Raw genomic sequence first — 22,984 nt, 5'->3', positions numbered from 1 at the left:
GTGATTTCAGAATTGTGCTGAATGTGGAACTGTGTGGGATCGTACATTTTTTAAAGTAGAACAGTTCAGTAATACAGGTAATCTTCGATATAATGTACCATCGAAATAGCGAATTCAATATAGCGTACATTTTGCTTCGATATATCGTACAATATTGAAAAATTTCATTTTCTCCAGTAATAACCCTCAGATAAACTACGAAATCCCTCAATTCAATGTGTTTTATTGCAGCATTAGCCTAGCTACCCAGAATTAGCGCAAATTGGGGAAAAACTAAGTGCACGTTATGTCGAAGCACAAAAAATCAAACTTACTTGCTCGTACAAACTTATGTTTTTTTTCATTATTTGTTTTGTGAATTTCACCGAATTCCTTTGAGATTACTTTCATGTAGAAATCATATACACTAGCATTACAAATATTTTTTTTTCTGCTTCGATAAAACGTACAAAGAAAAAAATATTTGTACGTTATATCGAAGAGCACCTGCAGTTGAAAATCAAGTTTTTTTTTATGTTATTGAAGTTCAAATATTTTGCGATGTAGTGAACCAGTTTTAAATCTTTTGTTATGAATAGGAAGCTGAATCTGCGTCGGGTTAATGAAGGCCATGTTATTGGCTGAGAGAACAGACATCCGAGTTCAATATTAGTTTTGTGTAAACAAATATTTCATCGCCAACACAAGTGGCAACATCATGGCGCTGCAATCAGCGAGTTCCTCAGACTGATGTAATACACCACTTGAAGAGTTTCAAATCAATACGATGTTTGACGGCGCTAGTGTTTCAACGTGTATTGATTACTTAAGCTACTCATGTAAGGATTCAAATCCTTACACAACTTACTAAAGGTCCCATTAGACGTGATTAAGATTTGGCCAAACAACCCAGTAAACATTTTGGTCCATATAATTTGTGCTATACATCTCCATATAAGAACCAATTGACTCGTATGAGATGCACAAAACTGCCATATGCGCACCAAAGTGGAGGCCATATACATACTCCAGACGACTCGATTCGACTTCCAATGATCAGTAATACGACGCCCTTTCTAGATTACTTTTTATGACTTACCCTGACTCATCATGATCAGTAATACGATGTCTTCAACCACCCATAAAAAAAGAAAAAAAGGTGGCAACCAGCCTCAAACACAGAACCTTGAGATCTACTAACGGGTATCTTACCACTGAACCAATTAGCCATTCATGGAAGCTGAGGAAAATTTGGCCAACATCAATCAAAACTTGATGCAAGTGGCACTTTTACTCCATTATTTCTCCCATCGGGGCAGATTGTCTGATATAAATTTTCACCAAGTCATAGCGATTCCGTTCGATACTTATTCGCAGTAATATAAGATCTGTCAGTTTGTAGCTGTTATTTGTAAACACGCATCGTCCGGTGAGCGGGGAAGTAGTTTTTATTTCAATATTTCGTGCGAATTTCAATAGTTTCCTAGGTGCAGTGGTAGTAAATAACATGCGTCGTCCTCTACAAACCGTTATCCAATGAATTCAACAAAAAAAATCTATATTCGCGAGTGGTTCCAAGCCGCCCCAAAAGTGTACCACCGTTTTGCAGTACAAGTGGTTCGTGTTAGGGTGACGAAATTTCCCACAGGTTTACCGTTGCCCGTCGATGTTCCGCAAGTGTTCTGTGCTTTAAATGTGTCTCCGCGTTGATTCCGGAGGGTCAGCACTACCAATACCAGTGGTTCCTTTCGGTTTTGGCGGATGATTTTCTCTTCATCCGGGGCATTATAGTGGGAGTTTTGTGATGAAAAAAAAACCCTACCTACATGTAAGATGGGTTTTGCTGTTGCAGTCAGACCGCACAAGTGATTCGATACTTTAAAAGACGGCGTAAAGTGAGTGTTTGTGTACGATCGTAGCATTTAAGGACCTCCAGTTGATTCAACGAGCAGATCGTCTGCCGCCCCGCTGCTGGACAGTAAGGTAGGATGGGTTATTGAATGTAATGTTAATTTGTGTACATTTTTGCCGCATGATTCTAACTATGAGTTCGTTTTTAGTTTACCCCCTTGGGGGACCGAGTTTTTTTTCTTTTTTATTTAGGGATTTTATGCCGTAGGCAGGTTCATCCCGAAGGGGGACCGAGTTGAGTGCTACTTATAAGTAATTAAGATATTTTAAATCAGCATTGAACATTCGCAAATTTATATAACTTGAAGTGAGTTTCAACGGCAATTTTTAACGGCTTTTTTGTTGACAACAGAGGTGCTCGTTAATGAGTCGCAATGACGATTTATATCCAACTTGCTTTGCCAGTTCCCCAAAACGATTTATCATTTAATGCGATTCAGATTTTTTAGGAATATAGATGCGATGTTGTGTGTACATCAATATACGATATGTGGTGTACTGGGAAGCCCCACAAATGACCAACACAAAGTGATTCATAGCAACCTTGGGTAAATGTCTGACTTTAATAACAAATATTTAGCATAATGACAAACAGTCTAATGGCACCTTCACTAGAATTTGTTTTAGTCTAGATGTCTGTTCTCTGTGTTTGGAGAGGTTATGGGGCAATATCCTTAAACTCATGCAAAATTTAAAATAAGTGAAATTTTGATTTTTTTTTCATGGGGAAAATACAACTAATAAAAAAATCCTCAACGTGACTTTTTCCACATTTTTTTTTTGTTTATTAGTCTAGAGCAAATCTCATTCTTTTTTTTTGTCTCAGTGCTCTTTGACTTGTCAAGGGGGGAAGATAAATAATAAATGCAATTTATGAAAAAATACCCAAACCATGAGGCAAAATCGTTAAACTCATCGGATTTGTGAAGAAAATTTTTGGTCTTCTAATTGCATTTTCGAGGTTTAAAATTTCTTGCATAATATATTTTTTCTCTTCTCAAGATGTTGAATTCTGAAAAAAAAAATCCGGGAGGGGGGGGGTGTGGTGGGGGTTGACATAAGAGCAAATCGAGATTTGTGTCAGCCCAGTCATTTTTGAAAATGTTCATCGATTCTATTTACTTTTTAGGGGAGACATATTTACTTTTTAGGGGAGACTGGGGAGACTTGGACCCTTTTTCTTAATTTATTTGAAACTTTAAGAAAAACACAAAACTAGATCCGATTTCCGTACAAAATGGCAGGTAAACATCTATTGCAAGTTTATACACAACAGAAGGCCTCTAAATTATTGTTAAAGTTTTCAAAACTGTTTTTATGGAGGCATGTCCTATGATGTATTTTTCAAAAATGGGTGACACTTGATCCCCCTTTGAGCACATGGTTTCCCAGCTAACACAAAGTCGTAAATAATGGTGGATAGGATGCTAAAGTGGAGGCCATATGCGTACCTTCTTTCATTTACCCGTGTGTAAAGTGTACGCATATCGCCTCCACTTTAGCATCCTATTCTACATTATATCGTCCCCTTAATGCTAGAACTAGGTAACTCGAAATTTGACGTTTTTTAGTTGAATATATCATTATATCGAGCTTTTTGAGCTCTATTATATATCCAAAGACCAATGAAATATGATTATAAACGACGAAAATATTCACCAGTTTCAAAACTAGGTATCTCAGTGTAGAATACAAGAACTGAGTGCTATAACTAGGTAACTGAGAAAATCATATCTATTTCCAATCGCACAGGTTAAAATCTATCGAACGCTTGGACGTATAAATGTTACTAGTCATTCTTTTGTTAGTGGATTGAAAATCTACTACTGTTTTACATTTTAGGCCAAAAAAATGGAAAATATTTTACTTGTATTGATTTAGCTAAAACTGATTGTTCGTAGACGATTATTTTTATGAACATTTGAGGTGTCATGTGGTGATATAGCAGGCATCCTAGCAAATTCAGTAATTACACGTTAGTTTCAACATGTGAACTCTTTTAAATTTGCATACTGCAACAAGAAAACTGAAAAGAATGATATCAATAGTGGTAAGAACTAGGTATCTCAGTACATCTCCTCCATTATTTATGTTGCATTTTGAGTGCTATAACTAGGTAACTCGACAATTTTTCAACCATTTATTGTTTTTATCAAAAGTTTAAACCAAAATAGTTCAAAACTTTTTCCTGTAGCAGAAAGAGTAGAAGCTGAATAAGCAATACACGCGAAAAAATAATCATTTTCAAGGCTCCATACCTTTGGAACAACTGCATGAAAAATTGTCAAATTTTCAAAGTCGTTTTTCTCGAAACTATGATTTTCGAGTTACCTAGTTCTAGCATTAAGGGGACGATATGATCGTGTGTTGACTGGGTTATTCAAAGGGAAAATAATTCCAGAGTCTTCCCATTCATTTTCTTTTCGAGTTTTCTGGTATTTTCGATGAATATGGAGTGTTTGAAATTGTACCGTATGCGTGATAATGTTTGCACCATCGTACAAATAAGGTACCCATATCACCTGTACACACAATGTCTTGGTTTTCATTGCATGTACGTAAGCTCTAACTCATATCACAGTAGGTTGCGGGTAAAAAATCCGAATTCTTAAGTTTAAAATTTGCACCATGTAGGGGTAGCAGCGGTAGTCGGGACTTGTCCACGCGCAAATGTTAAAAAAGACATTTCAGGAGTGTTCGTTCATGAGAACCGTAAAACAGTCTTAGACCGAAAAAAAGCAAGGGCAACTGTTCCCGAAGGTGTCCACTGATCGTCCAAGGTTAACATGGATTAAGAAAGCTATCGCTGCCACCAAAAATAAGATTTGGGTGAATTATATGCGCTCAATGAGAAAAATGGCAAAGAAACGCGAAATCAGCGACTTAACGGCATGGCATATCGAAAAGGAAAATTACGGTGGCCTTTATGATCCTTTGACCATAGAAAAAAAAAACTTACATTATTACCAATGGCATCCAGGAGCTACGAGTAGCGCCATATAAGAAAGTCTTGAATTTGCCCGAACGCAACCTCCGTTTTTTTTCGATTTCCGAAAAACTATCGATCCGTACCAAATTCCAGAATCAATAGTTATTATAACTTTTGTTTGTGTGCCAATGTCTACACCATTATGCAATGTCAAAATAAAAAAATAAATTCAAAAATTGTCAATCTTGACTTTGACACTACCACGGATACTTTTCAACATTTGCGCGTGGACAAATCACGAGCTAGGTTGCCACTTAGTCATTATGCAAGTGTAAAACTAAGAAAATCAACACTTTTTATTCACAGCCTACTAGGATATGAGTAATAGCTTAAATGCCTGCAAATAAAACCAATACATTGTCTTCACAAGTCAAACTGGAATTTTATTTGACGATGGTGCAAACATTATCACGCATACGGTAGGTTTTCCTTTAATTTTAAGGATATGCCGTGTTTTCAAAATGGGGAGACTTGATCCTCCTTTTCTTGGTTTGTACTAAAGCTATAATTATCTGACACATTTTATCGTTGAATAGACTAGAATTCCAAGTAAATAGAGCCTTCCGAATAGAATTTTATTTTTCACATGTATATTGTATCTGTAATCCTCGAGGGATCAAGTCGCCCCATGTCACTGTTTTGTATACTAAGCTAAATTAATTAAAATATGTTATCAATAGCCTTATTTGGATAAATAAGTTTGAAAGTATTTTATTTGAAATATGTGTTGTGAATTTTTAACACGATTTGGTTCAATTTTCACGAAGTTATTGAGATTTTTCGGAATCGCCTAAAAGATTTCTGAAGGACTGAAAACAAACCATCAGCCGTTTAAAAATAATACAATGTACGATCGAAATCACTAGTAGGGAATCGCGCCACTTGGGCGGTGGCTTCTATATTCGTCTGTTTGCCACTATGACTCAGTCAAATTTGAACCAATTGACACAATTATTGGAATGCAGTGAGAAAGGTATAATATCTACCCGTGTACAACATTTCAAGTCAATTGGTTCAAAATTGACTGAGTCATAGTGGCAAACAGACGAATATAGAAGCCACCGCCCAAGTGGCGCGATTCCCTAGCCAAAACATAGTCGTTTGTCCAGGAGTAGTTTTGGAAAAATTATGCTAGAAGAAAAATGTTTTTAATTCCGAGAATGGGGGGAACAAGTCTCCCCAGGGATCAAGTCTCCTCAGTCTCCCCTACACTCATAACGATAGGGTAAACAGGTATAATATGCCCCCCCCCCCCTAAGCAGAAATGGCAATATATCTGAAACTGGCGCCTTATTCTATCTACTGTTCACTGCAAATCGTTGTTACTAAAGTTAGTGAAGTGTTGCATGCGAACTTTGCCTTTGGAGATGTGGCCATGGAAGGTGGCGTTTTTCGAAAACTTTCCAAAATTTGCCATTTCAAAACAAACGGGGAAATACGCCCCATCAAAAGAAAAACATCCAGCCCCGTGATAAAACTGTCCCAGGGGATAATTTCACTACATGCTTATCCTAGGAGGGTCTTTCAACAGGTGTTTAACTGCATAAAAGTTGCAAAGTAACACAAGCGAACAGAACTAGCTTCGTTTGCAATGAAGTCAGCTCACAAGAGGTAAAATATTACGCCAAAAGCCTCGATTTCAGATTTTTGATATTTTTATTGCTTTTCTGTACCAATCCACTAACGGACCAGCTTGATGGCAATAATTCTTCAATATTAGAGATTTCTAATCGATCACGCATGCGGAAAGCGCCTGAATCGCTAGAAAATGAAGAGGGGCGTTTTGCCCCGGTGGGGCGCATTATACCCTTTTACCCTATAGCTTGCGATATAGGCATTAAATGTGAAATAGTGTTAAAAATGTTTTCTTTTTCGTATGAGTTTTACTCAGGCAATAAATTACATTGTGTTGTACCTCGGTGCTGCGATGAGATGAAATCGATAAAACATTTACATGACAAAATCTTTACTTAGATGATTAAAATAATGAAAAACATATGAGACACATTCTACCATGACTTTACAACGTTTTGACGTTTTGGTCAGTTTTTTCACTATAACTCGTAAATTAGACCGTAAACTCTCAAATATTTTTACATATTCGGATTCCTTGTAAAATTTCCAATAAGTTTAATCTGTTGAATGGTTAGTTTTCATTGGAAAAGTATGTTAAATAAAGAATTACTAGCGTGACGTTACAATGTTGTAACATCACGCTACTAATTCCCATTGAAGTTAAGCGGTAATATAAAAAAATGGTTAAATCACATTTATCTTTGCGTATCTGATTAGCTTTTCCATCAATGTCATCAAAATGTCAAGAAAGGTACTCCAGTTCTTTACGAAATGTCATGGGTATTTGACGTCAACGTTTAACTTGATGTTATTACAAGTCTTAATTTGCCATTGGATTATAATAAATCGCGAAAATAAGATTGCGTGCTGCTGATTAAGTAATAGGTTTCATGGAAAAAAATGATCAAAACGGTGAAATATGTGAAAATTTGCTAGGCGCCTGCTCGCAGTGCTGCTGAAAAAAAAAATGCAATGAAGCACTGGTGACAAAAAGTTTTTGCATAATAACTTATTCCACAAACGTCGAAACGCTTTACGGTCTTCGAACAAAAGTTTAGTTGTAATATGTTCAAGAAAGTTAGTGCATCTATTTATTTTCAGATGTCAACATAACGCTCCACAAATTATTGATTGTTAAACTAACTATCCCATGCTGAATCCCATGTACATTTGAAAACGACGGTGCTATAATATAGTTTTACCGATCGAGTTGGAATTTGGAACAATTAATACTGAATCTAATAGGCATCCGAAAATCATACAGAACCTGGAATTTGATTGTTGTCCCATCCTAAATGATAAATCTGTCTGGAATTCCAAGAATTACAAGAAGTTCGAGTTTTGTCCATCGTTTTCTCTTTACAAGATGATGACTTGAAATTGGTGCAAGTACATATAATATTCAAGAAAAGCGTGCTTATTTAGAAAAAAAGCATTCGACGAACTCTAAAGATTTGAATTAATCTGAAGAGCTGCCATGACAGCCGGGGATACAGTGGTACAAATTCGTTTAAACGCACTTGATTTTCGAACGATAAACTTTACTTGAAGGTCATCAGTGTTTTATTAGTATATATTTCGATAGACACTCACGTAATAACCAATCTGCACGAGTAACGATTAATTCTGAAACGAATTTATTTCATTTTTATCACGGAATAACTGTTTCATTTTTGGAGGAAAATTCGTTTAAACGCACTTTTTCATATTTTGATATTGGAAAATTATTTGGCAATTTTTGATATCAATATGCATTTCTACAAGTACTATTACTAGTGATACTTAGAGCGTTATCATCATAAATGTTAATATGCAGCATCATTAAGAGAATATTTTGAGAAGTATGTACGTTTAAACGATTTTGTACCACTGTATTCATTGGTTGCGTCGCAGATGTTTATCGACGAAAAAAATTATATTTTTTTCTATCCTGAATTTCCTGAGTCGCTCTTTATTCACATAAAATTCAAGAATCTTGGATCTAGTCTTTTAAAATGGCTCATAGCATAGGTAGCCCCAATGTAGGACCTCTTAGATACCTAAAATGTTGAAACCGAAATTTACTAGCTTTGTGCAAATTTCTAAGAAGGTTAACGCGGAAAAGGAGCATTATTAATTGTGAGTCGCGATTCATACCATGAAAGCCCATTTATTTTGTCAGAATTTTTGCCAGATCGTCTAGACTCATTTCAAGAAGAATGTTAAGCAGCATGAGGCCGACGAAAATCCCACAAAAAAATCAATCCGTAGCAAGGGCAGATCAAACTTCCTATATGTAATAAAAATAATAAATAATATAACAGTAAACAAAATCATTCAAAGAAACAAAGAAACATAAAATTTATTCAAGAAAAACTTCATCATGAAAAGCGAGCTTCAGCTTTTCGATATCGAATCTCAAAATAACATTGGCGTTTGTAACAAATGCAATTCACCTATATTTATTAATGCTATAAGGGAAGTAGTGTTAGACCTGCCTCTTTGTAGTTCTATACTTTCGCGTAAGCTGGCAATTTGAAAAGTATCTGATAAAATATCGTTATCGGATCATAGGCAAATTCTATTCGAGTTCGCTGCGGGAGACATTTTAAAGAAGACATTTAGAGATCCCCGAAAAACTAATTGGAATCTTTATTGTTCTAAGATTAAATGTTAAAATGGAATATATTTCAACAAAATTACTACATGTTCTAAACTTGAAAAGGTAGCTGACTGCCCAACTACTGTACTAACGAGAGTAATCAACGAAAGCTGTCCAACATAAGAAGCTTCCGACTGAGCCAATTATATATTCACATGTCTTGAACAACAATAAAAATAATTCCGATAGAACTAACACTATTCAAATCTATTTTCTTATTTAAGTTATTTGCAACAAAATGGAAGCAAGTCCAAGTTGTTTTTATACCAAAGACAAATTAAAGAGATGCCGCCAAAATCGTTTAGGCTAATAAGTCCTTCATCTATTGTTTGAAGTTAATGGAAAAACTCATAGATGAGTATATTAAATCAGATATATTTCAAGATAAATAGAACGCAATTTGTCTATCAGACTGGCAAATCAAGGATGTCGGCTTTTCACTCATTCGTAACTAAAATAGGAAAATCATTTGACAGTGAGGAAATACTATTGGCAACATTTCTTGATGTCGAAGGCGCGATTGGCAACGCCAGCTTTGCATCGATGAATCGATGATAGGTTTCAAATGGAGTTTCCGACTTCATTTTTAACCGAATTTTCTAAGAAATTTCTAAAAAAAATTAATGGAGCAAAACTTTTTAAATTCCTCCATAAAATGCTCCGACAATTCTGGGGTTCGATTTGAAATGGTCGTAAGTTTACTGATAGGATATTAATAGGTTTCCAGTTTATGAGCGCAGCGTGTTCACCTTTTAGGCCAGAGTATAGCAGAATTTGGCCCAACACCTTATTTTATGTTCTCCAGAGTTCGACCGACGGACTATGCTCAGTCCTAGGATCTCAAGCTTCATACCGCATGCCTCATTGGCTAATTGTGCCAGTTTACCCTGCTGGGCGATAATACATTCCAAGTTCAAATTATTGTCCGTTGTTTCGCGCTAAAAGTCTTTCATTTTCGGTTTCTGTAACGGTTTTTGTATTTAAGTTTACTGAGTGAACGACAGAGTTGTTCCAAGTTATTCTAAATTCCACAAGAAGTTCTAGTTTGGGTCTAAAATGTGGGTTCCTGGGGCCAGGTCCCAAAGGGCACATCAAATTTCTGAATATATCGAGCAAATCACGAAATATTGCAAATTTGAGGTTTTGTTCGATAACTCTCTAGCAACAATTCCAAACATTGAATTTCTGATACGAATGCACCACGGGAATGGTGTAAAGTATCACTAATAAACAAACAAACATTGAATTAAGCATATATTTGTAACATATCTCTTCAGTGTTTATTGATTCCTCATTAATTGTTGTGCAAAAATGCCCAAAGCGCTGAGCCTCACTGATTCCTAGACAGCAATAGAAATCTTTTCTCAACCACACTACAATACCTGGGAACGCGTAGCCGGCATCGAATGGTTGAGCACGCCTGTTGCCATCGAGAGCGAGAGCGCTCACAACCAACCCAACAGCAGCTTGAACGCATACGGGCCATCATCCACTATAGCTATATACCCAACAGGCATCGATCGTGGCGCGTTTAGTTACGTTTTCGCTTTTCACCGAGCTAGAACAACCATCATCATCTTCGCAGCGTCGAGCGTGAGGACGACGACGACAGCGGAACGTTCGAAAGAATCAAGAAACCTCATCATCGGTTGTGCCGTGTTCACGCGTGTGAGAGTCACCCACCCAGCATCGCCGAGTGAGAGTGCTGGCTGTGTGGTGGAAGACTTGACACTGACTGGGCGACCGACGACGACGACGACGACGAGTGAGTGAGAGTGTCGTCCGAGAGTGTGCGGTTGCATGAGGGAAGAAGAGTGCCGTACCGCGTGCCGTCCTTCTGTCACTTACCAGTGTACGCGCGTTGCCTACTCCTGCTGGAAATCCGCGCGCTTCCCCTTTACAGGCCGGTCAGGAAGAAGGTTTTAGCATCGCACATCGTACAGCAGGGAGTCCACAGGCTCGAGTCGAGTTTCGCTTTTGGCAGTGTGTTTTGTGGCGCTGTGCAGGAAGGAAGTGTGTGCTGGCGTAAGAGCGCGCGCGAGAGTATCAAGGCAAAGAGCAAGAGTCTTCTTCAAGCGCAAGTAATCGAGCAAGTTGCAGAACTGAAAGTGAAAATAGGCCTGTCTGGGTCCAACCTCCCTCCGGTGTTGACTATGCATAGCTATATATCTGTTTGACGATACCGAGGCCTACCCGTGCCTCGCACCCACAGCCGTCGTGACGTCGAACCGCGCCGCAAAGAATAGGCCTTTTGTCCAAGTTCTTAGAGAAAACTTGGGCTCCTTTTTGTTTTGCACGGTCGTGAATGAAGTTATGCGTAGTGTTTTCGTTCCTGTTTCCGTAAACCAGAGTGGAAGAACAACTTTGAATAATTCGGACGTTGCGTGTGAGCTGAGCAATTTTTTGCATCGATAGGGAAAAACTTGAAAATAGATTCTCCGATTTTTTATGCAATCGATGACAAGGAAGAAAAGTGAAGAAAAACAAATGCCAAAGTGCGACACCTCAGTGATAACGATTTTTCACGTTTTTCTATCGTTTTGTGCTGTGTGTTCGTGAGCTCTCAGGGATCTCCTCTTGCGTCGTGTGGCAAACGTCAACGGCAACGACGACGAAGACGAAAGCAAATCCCACCAGAAGAGGGTACGAAAATAGCGAGAGTGCTGGAGAATATTAGCTGCTTTTGCAGGATTTTTATTTCGGTTCGGTATGTGAGAATCGGACGGTGAAAGAAGAGAAAAATAGGGCAAGTGTACTTGAACTACGAAAGGGATGTTTTTGATCCGCGGTACCGAAACAGCAGGATGAAGAATAGTAATTCTGAGCTTTGTGCAAGTAACTGACAATAAAAACCAGAATATTAGATCTCGAGAAGTGTTAGACAGTGATTTAGGGAAGAAATAAATTGAAACTTACAGCTGAGAAAAAGAGCAGTGATGAACCGTGACGACTATCACCACTGAATTTACACGAAGTGAGTGCTTTATCAGTTTTAGTTTCCGTCTTCATCCTTCTTACTGATTTTCGTGTGTCCCTTATCGAGGGACCTGCCAAGCCGCGAAAATAGATACCTTAGCGTTACACTCGTATCACCCGCTGCTCCTAATGGCGCCTCGTCGAGGAACCGTAGGCCCGGCGACGGACCTGTTTGGGACTCTTGGTGGCGATTCCGACCACGGTTTCGAGAGCTCCCAGTCGATAGACGGGTCCGGCAGCGAAGGTGCTCACATGACCCGGTGTTGCGTCCCAATCGGAGACTGCTTCAAATCTTCTCCGGTCGATTACGGTTCCATCAATTTGGAAGATCTAAGGGATTGCATTCGGGTTATCTGCAACAATGATAACTGCTCCGCTGGGCAGTACATGCATCGCGAGTGTTTCGATCACTGGGAAGAAGGTGTTCTCAACTACCTCAAATCGATTGGCCGGGCCAGATCCTGGTCGGACAAGCAACGCCAACAGAACCTCTGGACCAAAAAAGGCTACGACTTGGTGTTCAAAGCTTGCTCTTGCAAGTGCGGACGTGGCCATCTCCGCAAGGATCTGGACTGGATCCCACCAACTTCGCTGTTCCAATCCCGCCTGGACGATGAATCCGCCAAGAAGAAGAAAAAGAAGAACCGACAAAATCAGAAACCGATCCTGGCCATATCCACCAGTCCCTCGAGCCATTCGAGCAGCTCCTCCAACAGCCCCAATGCCGGAACCGCAGGAACAAACTCAGGATCCACTCTGTTGAACAGCCTTAAACTGGCGGACCACTTTGCTACCTCACTGATTCTGAATACCGGCAGCGGTGTTGCGACCGGTCACGGCACCGGGCACCACGGACACGGTGGTGGTCGCCAGCGGACCAATTCGCTGTCCTCTTCGAGCAATGGTTCCAGCACTCCGCCGGCAAGTTCCACGACATCTGGCGGTGGCAGCGAGTGCCAAAGCATTTCGCCGGTGCACAGCGGGCTAGGGCTGAGCGGTTGTTCGGTAGCGGCCACTGCAGCAGCACTCGCCAAGCTGCCCCTGACGCCGAAGACCAAGGTGGAAATCTACTCGGAACGAGTGAGGTGAGTAACGTGATTTTTTTTCTTCTTGGATTTTGTGTTTGTTTTTCCACACTCTGTGCGAAAGTGCGTGAGGGTCGACCCTGATTAGAAAATCCAGTTGGATTTCTTGTTGTGCGGAAAGAGGCGTGACTGTCAGTGGCAATCAATGAAATAACGTCGGTGGATAGGAAGAGAACAGTGGTGTGAGATTAGCAGTGATATTTTTTTTTCTGAGATTTGGAGAAAACCTCGCATTGGTTTAACGACTTACGGAACTTAAGTTGAAGACTTGTTTCGATAATCAGAGCTTTTGCTCTGCTGACAAGTATTAAACACTAGGAACACTAGGACAAAACACTAGGAAAAATCGTCAAGGGTCAACAGTTTTAAATTTTGACATAATGCAGTGTTTTTAAATAACGTTCCTGCGAATTAGGTCACAAACCTTGGTTACTGAGGATTTGATGGAAGTGACATAGCAAAAATTAGTAAAGATTTCTGTAGTATCAAAAATGAAAATATTAATCTTTAAGATAGTTTTAAGCCTTCCAAGTTCTACACAATCATTTTCAAAATTTTAGAAATTCTTTACAATTTTGACATTGATAGAACAATTTTTCAAATTAGTTTCAACATTCTTACGTTGTGTACAGATGTCTAGATATTCATATACCTGCAGCCTCTGATCGTTTCGCGTGTTTTTTTAACATAGGATTGATAAATTGTGCCGTGAAAACCACTGAAATTTCAAATATTTTTTTTTAATTAAACAGAGCTTTTGTGTTCTAGATTTTTGCTTTAGCTTTGCATCCCAATCCTAGTGCTAGTTACGAAGAATGAGATGTACACAGAAAAAAATATGTAATTAAAATTCAGCGAGAAATCATGCACATAAAGGGAATGCTAGAATTAGTGCACTTTTACATGAGATATAATGTAAAATTACAGTACCATCGTGTAAATTTCCGCCAACTATCGCGTAAAACATCATGGACTCCAACCGCTTACGCGAATATTAGCGGAAATTTACACGAACGTAACGTAATTTTACATGATATCTCATGTAAATTGCACTAACTCTAGCATTCCCTTTATGTGCATGATTTTTCGCTGAATTTTACATGAATATTTTTTTCTGTGTAGTATAAGCTTGTAAGCGGAAAAAAGCTACTTTTTCGATTGCATTTTCGGACTACTCTGCACTTAAAATTACTAAAAATTAGTCGAGTTAAAAATGCTGCAAATTATTTAAACTTAGTTCAAAAATGGCGTGGCGTTCTAGAAAGCAAACATCTTAGAGCGCGATTTTTATTTTTTTCCCGGTCAAGAAGTTGTGCATACAGGGGGTAATGGAATTAAATTTTTAAAGTTAATTAAATAGTTAAATAGTTTAAGAACCTTCCTTGTTCTTAAGGAATCTTAATTGAAAGTTTTGATGGAGATTATGATTCTTCAACTGGTCAATGTTGGACAGAGCTCTTTGAGAAGTTTATGAAAAAAATCCGAGAATATAAAAAGAGGATTTCAGAATGGAAACTTCGAAGAAGTGTATGCAATACTTGTTGACGAATCTGATGAAAAACTTTTGAGTGCATCTCTGAGCTCAGGCTCGATTTCTAAAAAAATCTGTGAACTCTCGGACAAAATCTTATAAAGGGGAAAAACTTCTTTTACGAGAAATAATATCAGTGTAAAGATGTTTCTTTCACAAAAAAAAACAACGATTATCCAGTGATGATATAGCCGCAGATTTTTAAAACCATTTCTGAAAACAAAGTGCAACCAAACTTTTGAAAGAGCCAATCTATAACAGAGGGTTCTGACTGCCGATAAGAGTATAAGGTAGATATTCTGGGAAAATTTTTCACTTGTGTGCAATGTTTGGTGTTGTTATAGATGGCAAATTTCGGCAAAAATACTTTTTGGTAGAATCCCCAGAAACTTATTGAAAAATCAATAATTAATAAATAATTGATAATCGCGTCCATTTTTTTTTAATATTTCGCGAATTTTCAGGGACAGTTAATAAAAAACTTTGCATTTGTTTTGCGTTCTCTAGGGCATTGCATAAACGGTGGGTTACTTTCAAATTGACTAACACTGTTAGCACTGATCACCACGGTACTGCTTCTCTTCTACTTTGTCGGCGGTAAAATGAAGATCACGGGATGTTTTTGTTCCTTATAAACTCATTCGGACGCCACGCCCTTTTCATGTCTTCTATTAGTAAAACTAAAAGTTTAAGGATTTTACCATTTCAAACAGCTTTAAATCTATAGTTTTCAGTAATTTTTTTGGGAAAAATATTAATTTAAAAACATTTTTACTGAATTTTTCTTTTTGCCTTTCTCGTACACTAAGTGTACTGGAAAGGCTATATGTTCACTCCAAAAATGACTTTTTGATAGAAGGCCCGGAGGGTCGAGTCACATATACCAATCAACTCAGCTCGACGAATTGAGGTGATGTCTGTGTGTGTGTGTGTGTATGTATGTGTGTGTGTATGTGTGTGTACAAAAAAAAAAACTCACATCACTTTTTGGCAGTAAACCTCAACCGATTTTAATGACCAACGGTTCATTCGACGCGGAATCTGGTCCCATTGTTTCCTATTGAAAATGGTTCGAATCGGTCCAGCCGTTCCGGAGTTATGGCCATTTAGGTGTTCCGGATCGGTACCCCAGGAAGGGGCCAGATATGAAAACGATACAAACCCATTCATGCGACACATCAAACCGCGGCACTTTCGAAAACATGATGAACGGTAAACAGGAAAATAGTATCGGACCATATCTGAACCGGTAGTGATCCGGAACCGGTTCCGGGTGACCCGCCGGAAGTGGCCAAACATGAAAGTGAACCAAACCCATACATGCGACACATCAAACAGCGGATTTTTCGATAAGCTGATAAACAGTAGGCAGGAAAACATTCTCAGACCATATTTGAACCAGTAGTATTCTGGAACCGGTTCTGGGTGTTCCGCCGGAAGTGGCTAAAAATGAAAGTGAACCAAACCCATGCATGCGATACATCTAACAGCGGCTTTTTCGATAGCCTGATGAACAGTAGGTAGGAAAATATTCTCGGACCATATATGAACCGGTAGTGTTCCGGAACCGGTTCCTGGTGACCCGCGGGAAGTGGCCAAATATGAAAGTGAACCAAACCCATACATGCGACACATCAAACAGCGGATTTTTCGATAACCTGATAAAAAGTAGGCAGGAAAACATTCTCAGACAATATCTGAACCGGTAGTATGCCGGAACCGGTTCTGGGTGTTCCGCCGAAAGTGGCCAAATATGAAAGTAAACCAAACCCATGCATGCGATACATCAAACAGCGGCTTTTTCGATAGCCTGATGAACAGTAGGCAGGAAAACATTCTCAGATCATATCGAAACCGGTAGTGTTGCAGAACCGGTTCCAGATGTCACGCCGGAAGTAGCCAAGTACAAAAGTTAACCAAAACCTTACATGCGACGCATCAAATCGCAAGCTCTTCAGGCAACCTGATAAACGGTTAATAAAAGAAAATAGTTTCAGATCATACAACCGATAGAGTTCCGGAACCGATTCCGGGTGTCCCGCTGGAAGTGGTCAAATGTAGTAGAGATCAAAACCCATGAATGCGGAACATTCAACAGCGACTTTTTGAATAATGTGATGAACGATTAGCCAGAAAATAGGCTCAGACCACAACGAAGATCTTTATAAAGGCTACCGATAGTGTTCCGGGACCGATCTAGGGTGTCCAGCCGGAAGCATGCGACACATCAAACCGCGGTCTTTTTTAAACCATGAGGAACGATTAGCAAGAAAATAGGCTCAGACCACATTAGAGGCTACCGATAGTGATGCAAAACCAGCATTGGGTGCTTCCTAGGGTGCTTCGCAGGAACTACAAAAATGAACAAAGTCAATGCAAGCGATAAATATGTGTAAGAGAACAAAATCATGACTGAACTAAGGCCACATACATACAGACGTCTTACTCTACTCACTCTCCATTGGAGAGTGAGTAGCAGTGCTGCAATTTTTCGACAGGCCTTTATGATAGCGATATTTTGCTTTTTTTTTCATTTTCTTCGTTTTGTTTTTCCTGTCAATGTTGCTTTCCGATCAGCATTATATAGAGAATTTTGGGAAATATTAGTTTGAGGAATCTCCCAAAAAGTCATGAAAAGTCTATTAAAGCAACGACTATTAAGAAACTTATATCTGTTAGAACCATATGTTAGAAAAAAAATTGAAATCCCTAGGAATTATTGAAGAATGCTGGTTCATCTTTTGTCTAAATTTATACAAGGATAGATATCTGGTATAAGTATGCGACGTTGACAATTGATGCAGATTTTTAGTTGTAATGCATCAAACTATTGACCTGGGATGAATCCAATGGCGAAAAATCCCTGAATATAAAAATAAAATAAAAAATAATCAAACTCTTGATCATTCTCTACGGTTTCTTTCGAAGATGCTAGTTTACGACTTGCATCCTAAATAGAAATGATTCGGCAGTGTAATTATTCAGCAGATACATACAAAAAGAGTTCGAATGGAAAGGCGCTTACATTCGTCACTAGGAACAATTTCAGAAATTTGGCCGGACTCTAAAAACTCAAAAAATATACTTTTACGAAATGTAAAAACATGAATGATCAATTTTGGTGGAACCTCGTAATAAATGGTACAATAAATTCAACAACTTATTTTTGCTGTAAATGGTAAAATTTTGAACGAATTTCAGAAATCAAATAAGGGAGAAATATGTAAGAAATATGCATTTGATATTATCTCAGCATTTTGGAAGTTTTTTATTTGGCTCCTGGGAAATATTGACCTGATTTTTTTTTAATTATGCCTAGTGAAATCTGAAGATATATTTTTAGCTTTAAATGTGGCTTTTTCAGGCAGTATTTCTGAAAAAATTTGAAGTCATAAAAGATGAAACAATGCATCAGAACTGGTTGACTAAATTGATATGAAACACGTGATGCGATTTCCAAACTTCAGAACTTCTTAAGAAAATCTTGCGCTAGAGTAATCGAGATTATCAAACCGTTACATAAATCCCTTCAGATATTTCCTATAGAATCCTTGAAGAATATCGAGATGATATTTTTTTCTCAAAATTTAAGAAAACATTTGACCTTTTTTCTTCAAAACTTTAGCTGTAATTTGCTCACATAAATCTTGGAGAATTTTAGTAGAGCATTCAGAAGGTCAGGCTTCAGGTCTTTCTTGTGGTACTCATGAGAAATATTCTAAACAGACTCTAGTCTGTAGAGCAATTTCAAAAGCGAATTCTTTAGAGATATTTTTACGAGAATTTCCGAAAAAAGTACCAAAGTTTTAAAGTATCATTTTCCAAAAGAATTTATTCAGAAATTTTTGACAGAAATTTTCAAAGCAATGCGAATTTGGTGTTTTCAATAGCATTCGGTACGCATGCTTATCCCATTCTCTGAATTAGTGCATTTTCTCAGAACTCATTTAGGCGCTGTCCAAAAGCTGGGTAGACTTTTTTGGCAAGCTCATTTTTATTGGAGATTTTAAAAGTAAGGATGCGGTGTTAAAGTAAAAATATCCAAAGCACGCCCTAAAAAGTCTAGGTGAAGAATTTAGCTGGAGACTGAGTGCTAATGAAATTCCCTCAATACCGTCGTGCGGGGCTTCTTTTTACACTTTTTCATGATTTTTCAACTTTATGACATTATAACTCCCAGAGTAGTGAATGGATTTCCACAATTTTCACACATAATAATTGTGAGTATGTATGTAGGATGTATGCAAAATTTGAACTAAATCCATCAATAAACAAAAAAGTTGTTCATACACCAATCGGACACATCTCATATAGAACCAGATGGGGGCTACTTTGGACATTTTTATCTAAAACAAAATTGCATTTCAAATTCCAGGTTTATTTAGAAAACTACTTTGTACCAATACTGTAGTATACTTTTTTTTTATCTGTATAAATGAGATTTTTAGCCCTAGGCTAGTTCATCTCGGGACCCACGCTTTACTTCCCTTCCGAAGGAAGAACTCACATTTTGCGAGTTTGTCGGGAGTGGGATTCGATCCCAGGTCCTCGGCGTGATAGTCAAGTGTTCTAACCATCACACCAGGTCCGCTCCACTGTAGTATACTATATCAGACATAATTTCAATAAATTTATGCGTTTGAAGATGGTTCCGTGCTACCTTTGGTATTATGAGCAGCGTGATATTGCTATATAAATAGCCTGAAAAAAAGGACCATCAATCCTTTATTTAGGTGAAATGGTCATTTATAATGTATAACGATACAAATATTCGATTGTATATGCTACGTTGATATATTTTGAATGAATTGATCAACCCTTTGAAATTTATGAACTGTAGAAACAATGCTTACAGACCAAATGTTCTGATACGTTATGTATATTTTATTGATTTATTCGATGTATTTTCGCGTCCTGCCAAGCAATAAACGGTCCGTTCGAAAAATAATTTCAAACAAATGGAGGGAAAACTATTGCTTCGTAATAGTCCCAAAGACATCAAACAGATTTGAACCATATTTCGAATTCAAAAAATCCATATTCGAAAGTGTCCAAAGCAGCCCCGCATTTCAAAAGTAACCCCGCACGACGGTATAAATTTAAAAAGTCCTGCAGATTTAACAATAAAAAAAACTTTAGGATTAATTATTTAAAAATACATTATTTTTAAAATAAAAAAATGAATAACAATTATCAGTTGAGTATCATCGATTTGCTGTAATCATTTTTATAATTATGAAACTCTTTCAGGTTTTAAGACATCTTTAAGAGATTTCATTACAGAAAATAGACCAACAGGGCGTAACAGCCATTTCAAATCTCTGCTTCTCTCGGTCCTCCTTGGCGTATTCCCTATTATTTATGCAATTTCTTAGCAGTAACAGGTACAGAAGACTCTCCTTCTTCTTCTTCTTCTTCTTTGTGGCTCTACGTCCCCATTGGGACTTGGCCTGCCTCGCTTCAACTTAGTGTTCTTTGAGCACATCCACAGTTATTAATTGAAGGGCTTTCTTTGCCTGCCATTGCATGAATTTATATATTGTGTGAGGCAAGTACAATGATACACTATACCCAGGGAGTCGATTAAAATTTCCCGACCGGAACGGGAATCGAACACGCCGTCTCCGGGTTGGCGATCCATAGCCTTAACCGCTAGGCTAATTGCAGACTCTCGTCTATCTGATAACGGACTAAGTTTGCAAAAATTAATTTAAATACGGCTAGGAGGAACGAAAGAAGCTGAGGCATGCAATGGTAGTTCTGGCCTTTTCAAATGTTGGTCTAGTACTGTGGAACTACACTATTGAAACCCCATAGGAGTTCTTTTGATGCACTATGCAACAGCACATACGACAGCACACATAGTTAGAAATTGTCTAAGATAATCTAAAATGTTTTTATTCAACAACTGGATCCTTTTCAGAGTTTTTTTTTAAAGCTTGCAGAATATTTTAAGGGACAGTCATTTGAAAATATCATATTACTTCTTCGTATATTCTTCTCTCTTTGACGGAAGTACGACATGCAATGCCCAGTGGCACAGCCGACAATTTTCCTTAACAGCTACGGCGGGAATTGAACCCGCGCTCCTCAGCACGATGCGACTAAGAGCTTGGTGACACTAGCCGCACGACTATGAAGCCACAAGTTACCCTCAGAAATGTCCTATGCGGTTATCTCATAGTTGCCATCAATTATTTAATTATTTCAACTACAATTCCTTACGGGAGTTATTCATGAAATCTTGTAGGAGTTCAAGTTTCCAAGATTGGAAACTCATCTCTTGTAGTTCCACCTGGATGCTTTTCATATCTGCAATGCCTATCTGCCATCCGGGAATTTATAGGATTTGTTTAGAATACCTCTCGGAACTCGGAAGTCTTTATTTATGTTCTGCAAAAATCAGGTCGGATAACAGTGGTATGTTGACTCTGAAAGAAGAGTGCTTAGTCAGAAAGTCTTAAAAAAAGGTATCGTAAAAAATATTGTTTTTACATAATACCTACAATGTGTGTTTTAAAATGTACAGTTTTAATCAGAATCAATTCACATTCTCATATTTCTATATTTATATATCAATGTCAGGCGTCCAAGTAACCTTATAACCGTTTCGACTTAGGCCCCTCTCGGGCCTCCTCGGGATTCCAACTACGCCCATGTTCAAAACCATCAACTTAGAAAGTTTTCAAAGCAAATTTAATTTCTGAATGTGTTACCTGTACAATGTACACATGTTTATGCAGACAGATCCTTGAGCCAGATCAAGAGATGTTATCAGCACAAAAACTTCGTTTTCCAAGAACGCCGTACATACGGTATAACATTTGAGTTAAAATTGAGATGAGACACTTCAGCGGGCGGCCCCACAATTTAGGCCTTTTCACCGGAGCCAGAGTTTCCATTCCAGGAAAAACCTACAGCCATCCACCACAGCAGTGTGTCACCATCGACACGTACGGTTTACCACAGAGAACCCACCGCCAGCCGCACCGAAAGGCAAAAACAATGCTACCCACACACCATAGCTGGCCTCTGCCAGCACAGGTTTTCCATCGGAGCAATTACGCCAATAGGGCATCTAATTTTCCTCTCGCGTCCATTTCATATCTTCTGCTTCGCAATCCGGCGTTGTAAACGGCGGTGGTGGCGCTCATCGCCGTGTTTCTTTCAATCGTCATCCGTCGTCGTCGTCGGGATTCACTCTCTTCGCAACAATTTAGGTATGTACCTACTGTGATCCGGCGGGCGACTCTCAGCTCCGTTCAGCAGCAACGCACACAACTCCCACTGCGCTGGCCGTGGCGGGAGGGTGAGTTCCTTTTTTGCGTCCGAACCGAATCAGCAGCGACATGCAGGCAGAGGGTTTTGTCCCCTTTTCGGAGTTTTGCTACCCTTGAACTTGAGATTTCGGGTATCATTCACCTCCCGTCCCGTTCGTCGTCGTCCGCGTCGTCATCATCATACCGCACCGGTTCTCGTATAGATTGTGCTAGGTGTGTATCTTTGAGGGAAAACTTGGAGGAAATGGTGAAAATACGAGGTGAATCCACTCGTCGTCGGAGGATGTTGTGCCAGTTAGGAGGTGGCGAACTTTGTGCGATAGGCGATTAGATTGGATGGGATTTTGTGCGGGTTATTGGGGTATCGATTGCTTTGCGGGAGCTTTTAATTATCCGGATGTGTGGGAAGAGGATTAGTTGGGGGAAATGGAAGGTCTCATGTGTGACTAGGTACAAATAATAAAGGAATTAACCTCGAGGAAAATCGATTCCGACCTTCTGGTCTAGGATGGCTTTGTTCAGCTTCGGCGTAGGCCATCCTGATTGAACAAAGAACCCACAATCCAATAAAGGTGGATCGCAAGCGAAAACAAAAATCGAGAACCCCTGACAGAGAAGGAAAATCACGAAGAAAGCGATGATGTAATAATTTCCAGTGCCTTCCGCCACTAATCCATAGGCAACTGAACTAGGTTACGACCGACACGAACTCACAGGGGGTAACGAAGAAGGCTGTGTTTTATGTTGATCACTCATTCAGGACACTGTCAACGATGAGTCAGGCAGGCAGGACGACGACGACGGCGACGCGACGCAGGCGATGGCATAGATTTTCTTTGTGTTCGATATCGGCTGTTGCTGCCGAAGAAGCGATGATGAAAAAGTGAACCGCGAAAAATGGGAAACGATTTTCGCTAAATGAGGCACGTGGGTGGAATTGTTAAAATTAATCCCGTTTGGGCTTTGTGTGTTTCAATTTTTCCGGGTGCAACTGAAGCGATTAGACTGGTACGTTAG

General features: G+C 38.8%; 1 protein-coding gene and 1 pseudogene across 2 annotated transcripts in view; one reads left to right on the top strand and one right to left on the bottom strand.

Moving 5' to 3' along the window:
• The window catches only part of LOC109430303 (gamma-tubulin complex component 3-like), a 69,260-nt pseudogene extending 68,172 nt beyond the window's left edge, over positions 1-1,088 (bottom strand).
• A 9,477-nt stretch (positions 1,089-10,565) lies between these two features.
• The window catches only part of LOC115267652 (headcase protein-like), a 90,440-nt gene continuing 78,021 nt past the window's right edge, over positions 10,566-22,984 (top strand). The window contains exon 1 of one of the 2 annotated variants that reach the window (XM_062846186.1): positions 10,566-13,156. In XM_062846186.1, the coding sequence (XP_062702170.1) occupies positions 12,201-13,156 (956 nt within the window). In that variant the 5' untranslated portion in view covers positions 10,566-12,200. Of the gene's footprint in view, positions 22,976-22,984 lie in introns of both variants that reach the window. The other variant, XR_009996387.1, reaches the window with a different exon arrangement.

Source organism: Aedes albopictus, chromosome 1, assembly GCF_035046485.1.
Source record: "Aedes albopictus strain Foshan chromosome 1, AalbF5, whole genome shotgun sequence".
In the NCBI taxonomy this organism is placed as follows: Eukaryota; Metazoa; Arthropoda; class Insecta; order Diptera; family Culicidae; genus Aedes; species Aedes albopictus.
Note: the sequence above shows the minus strand (reverse complement) of the source record. Positions and strands in the feature narration are given on the sequence as shown.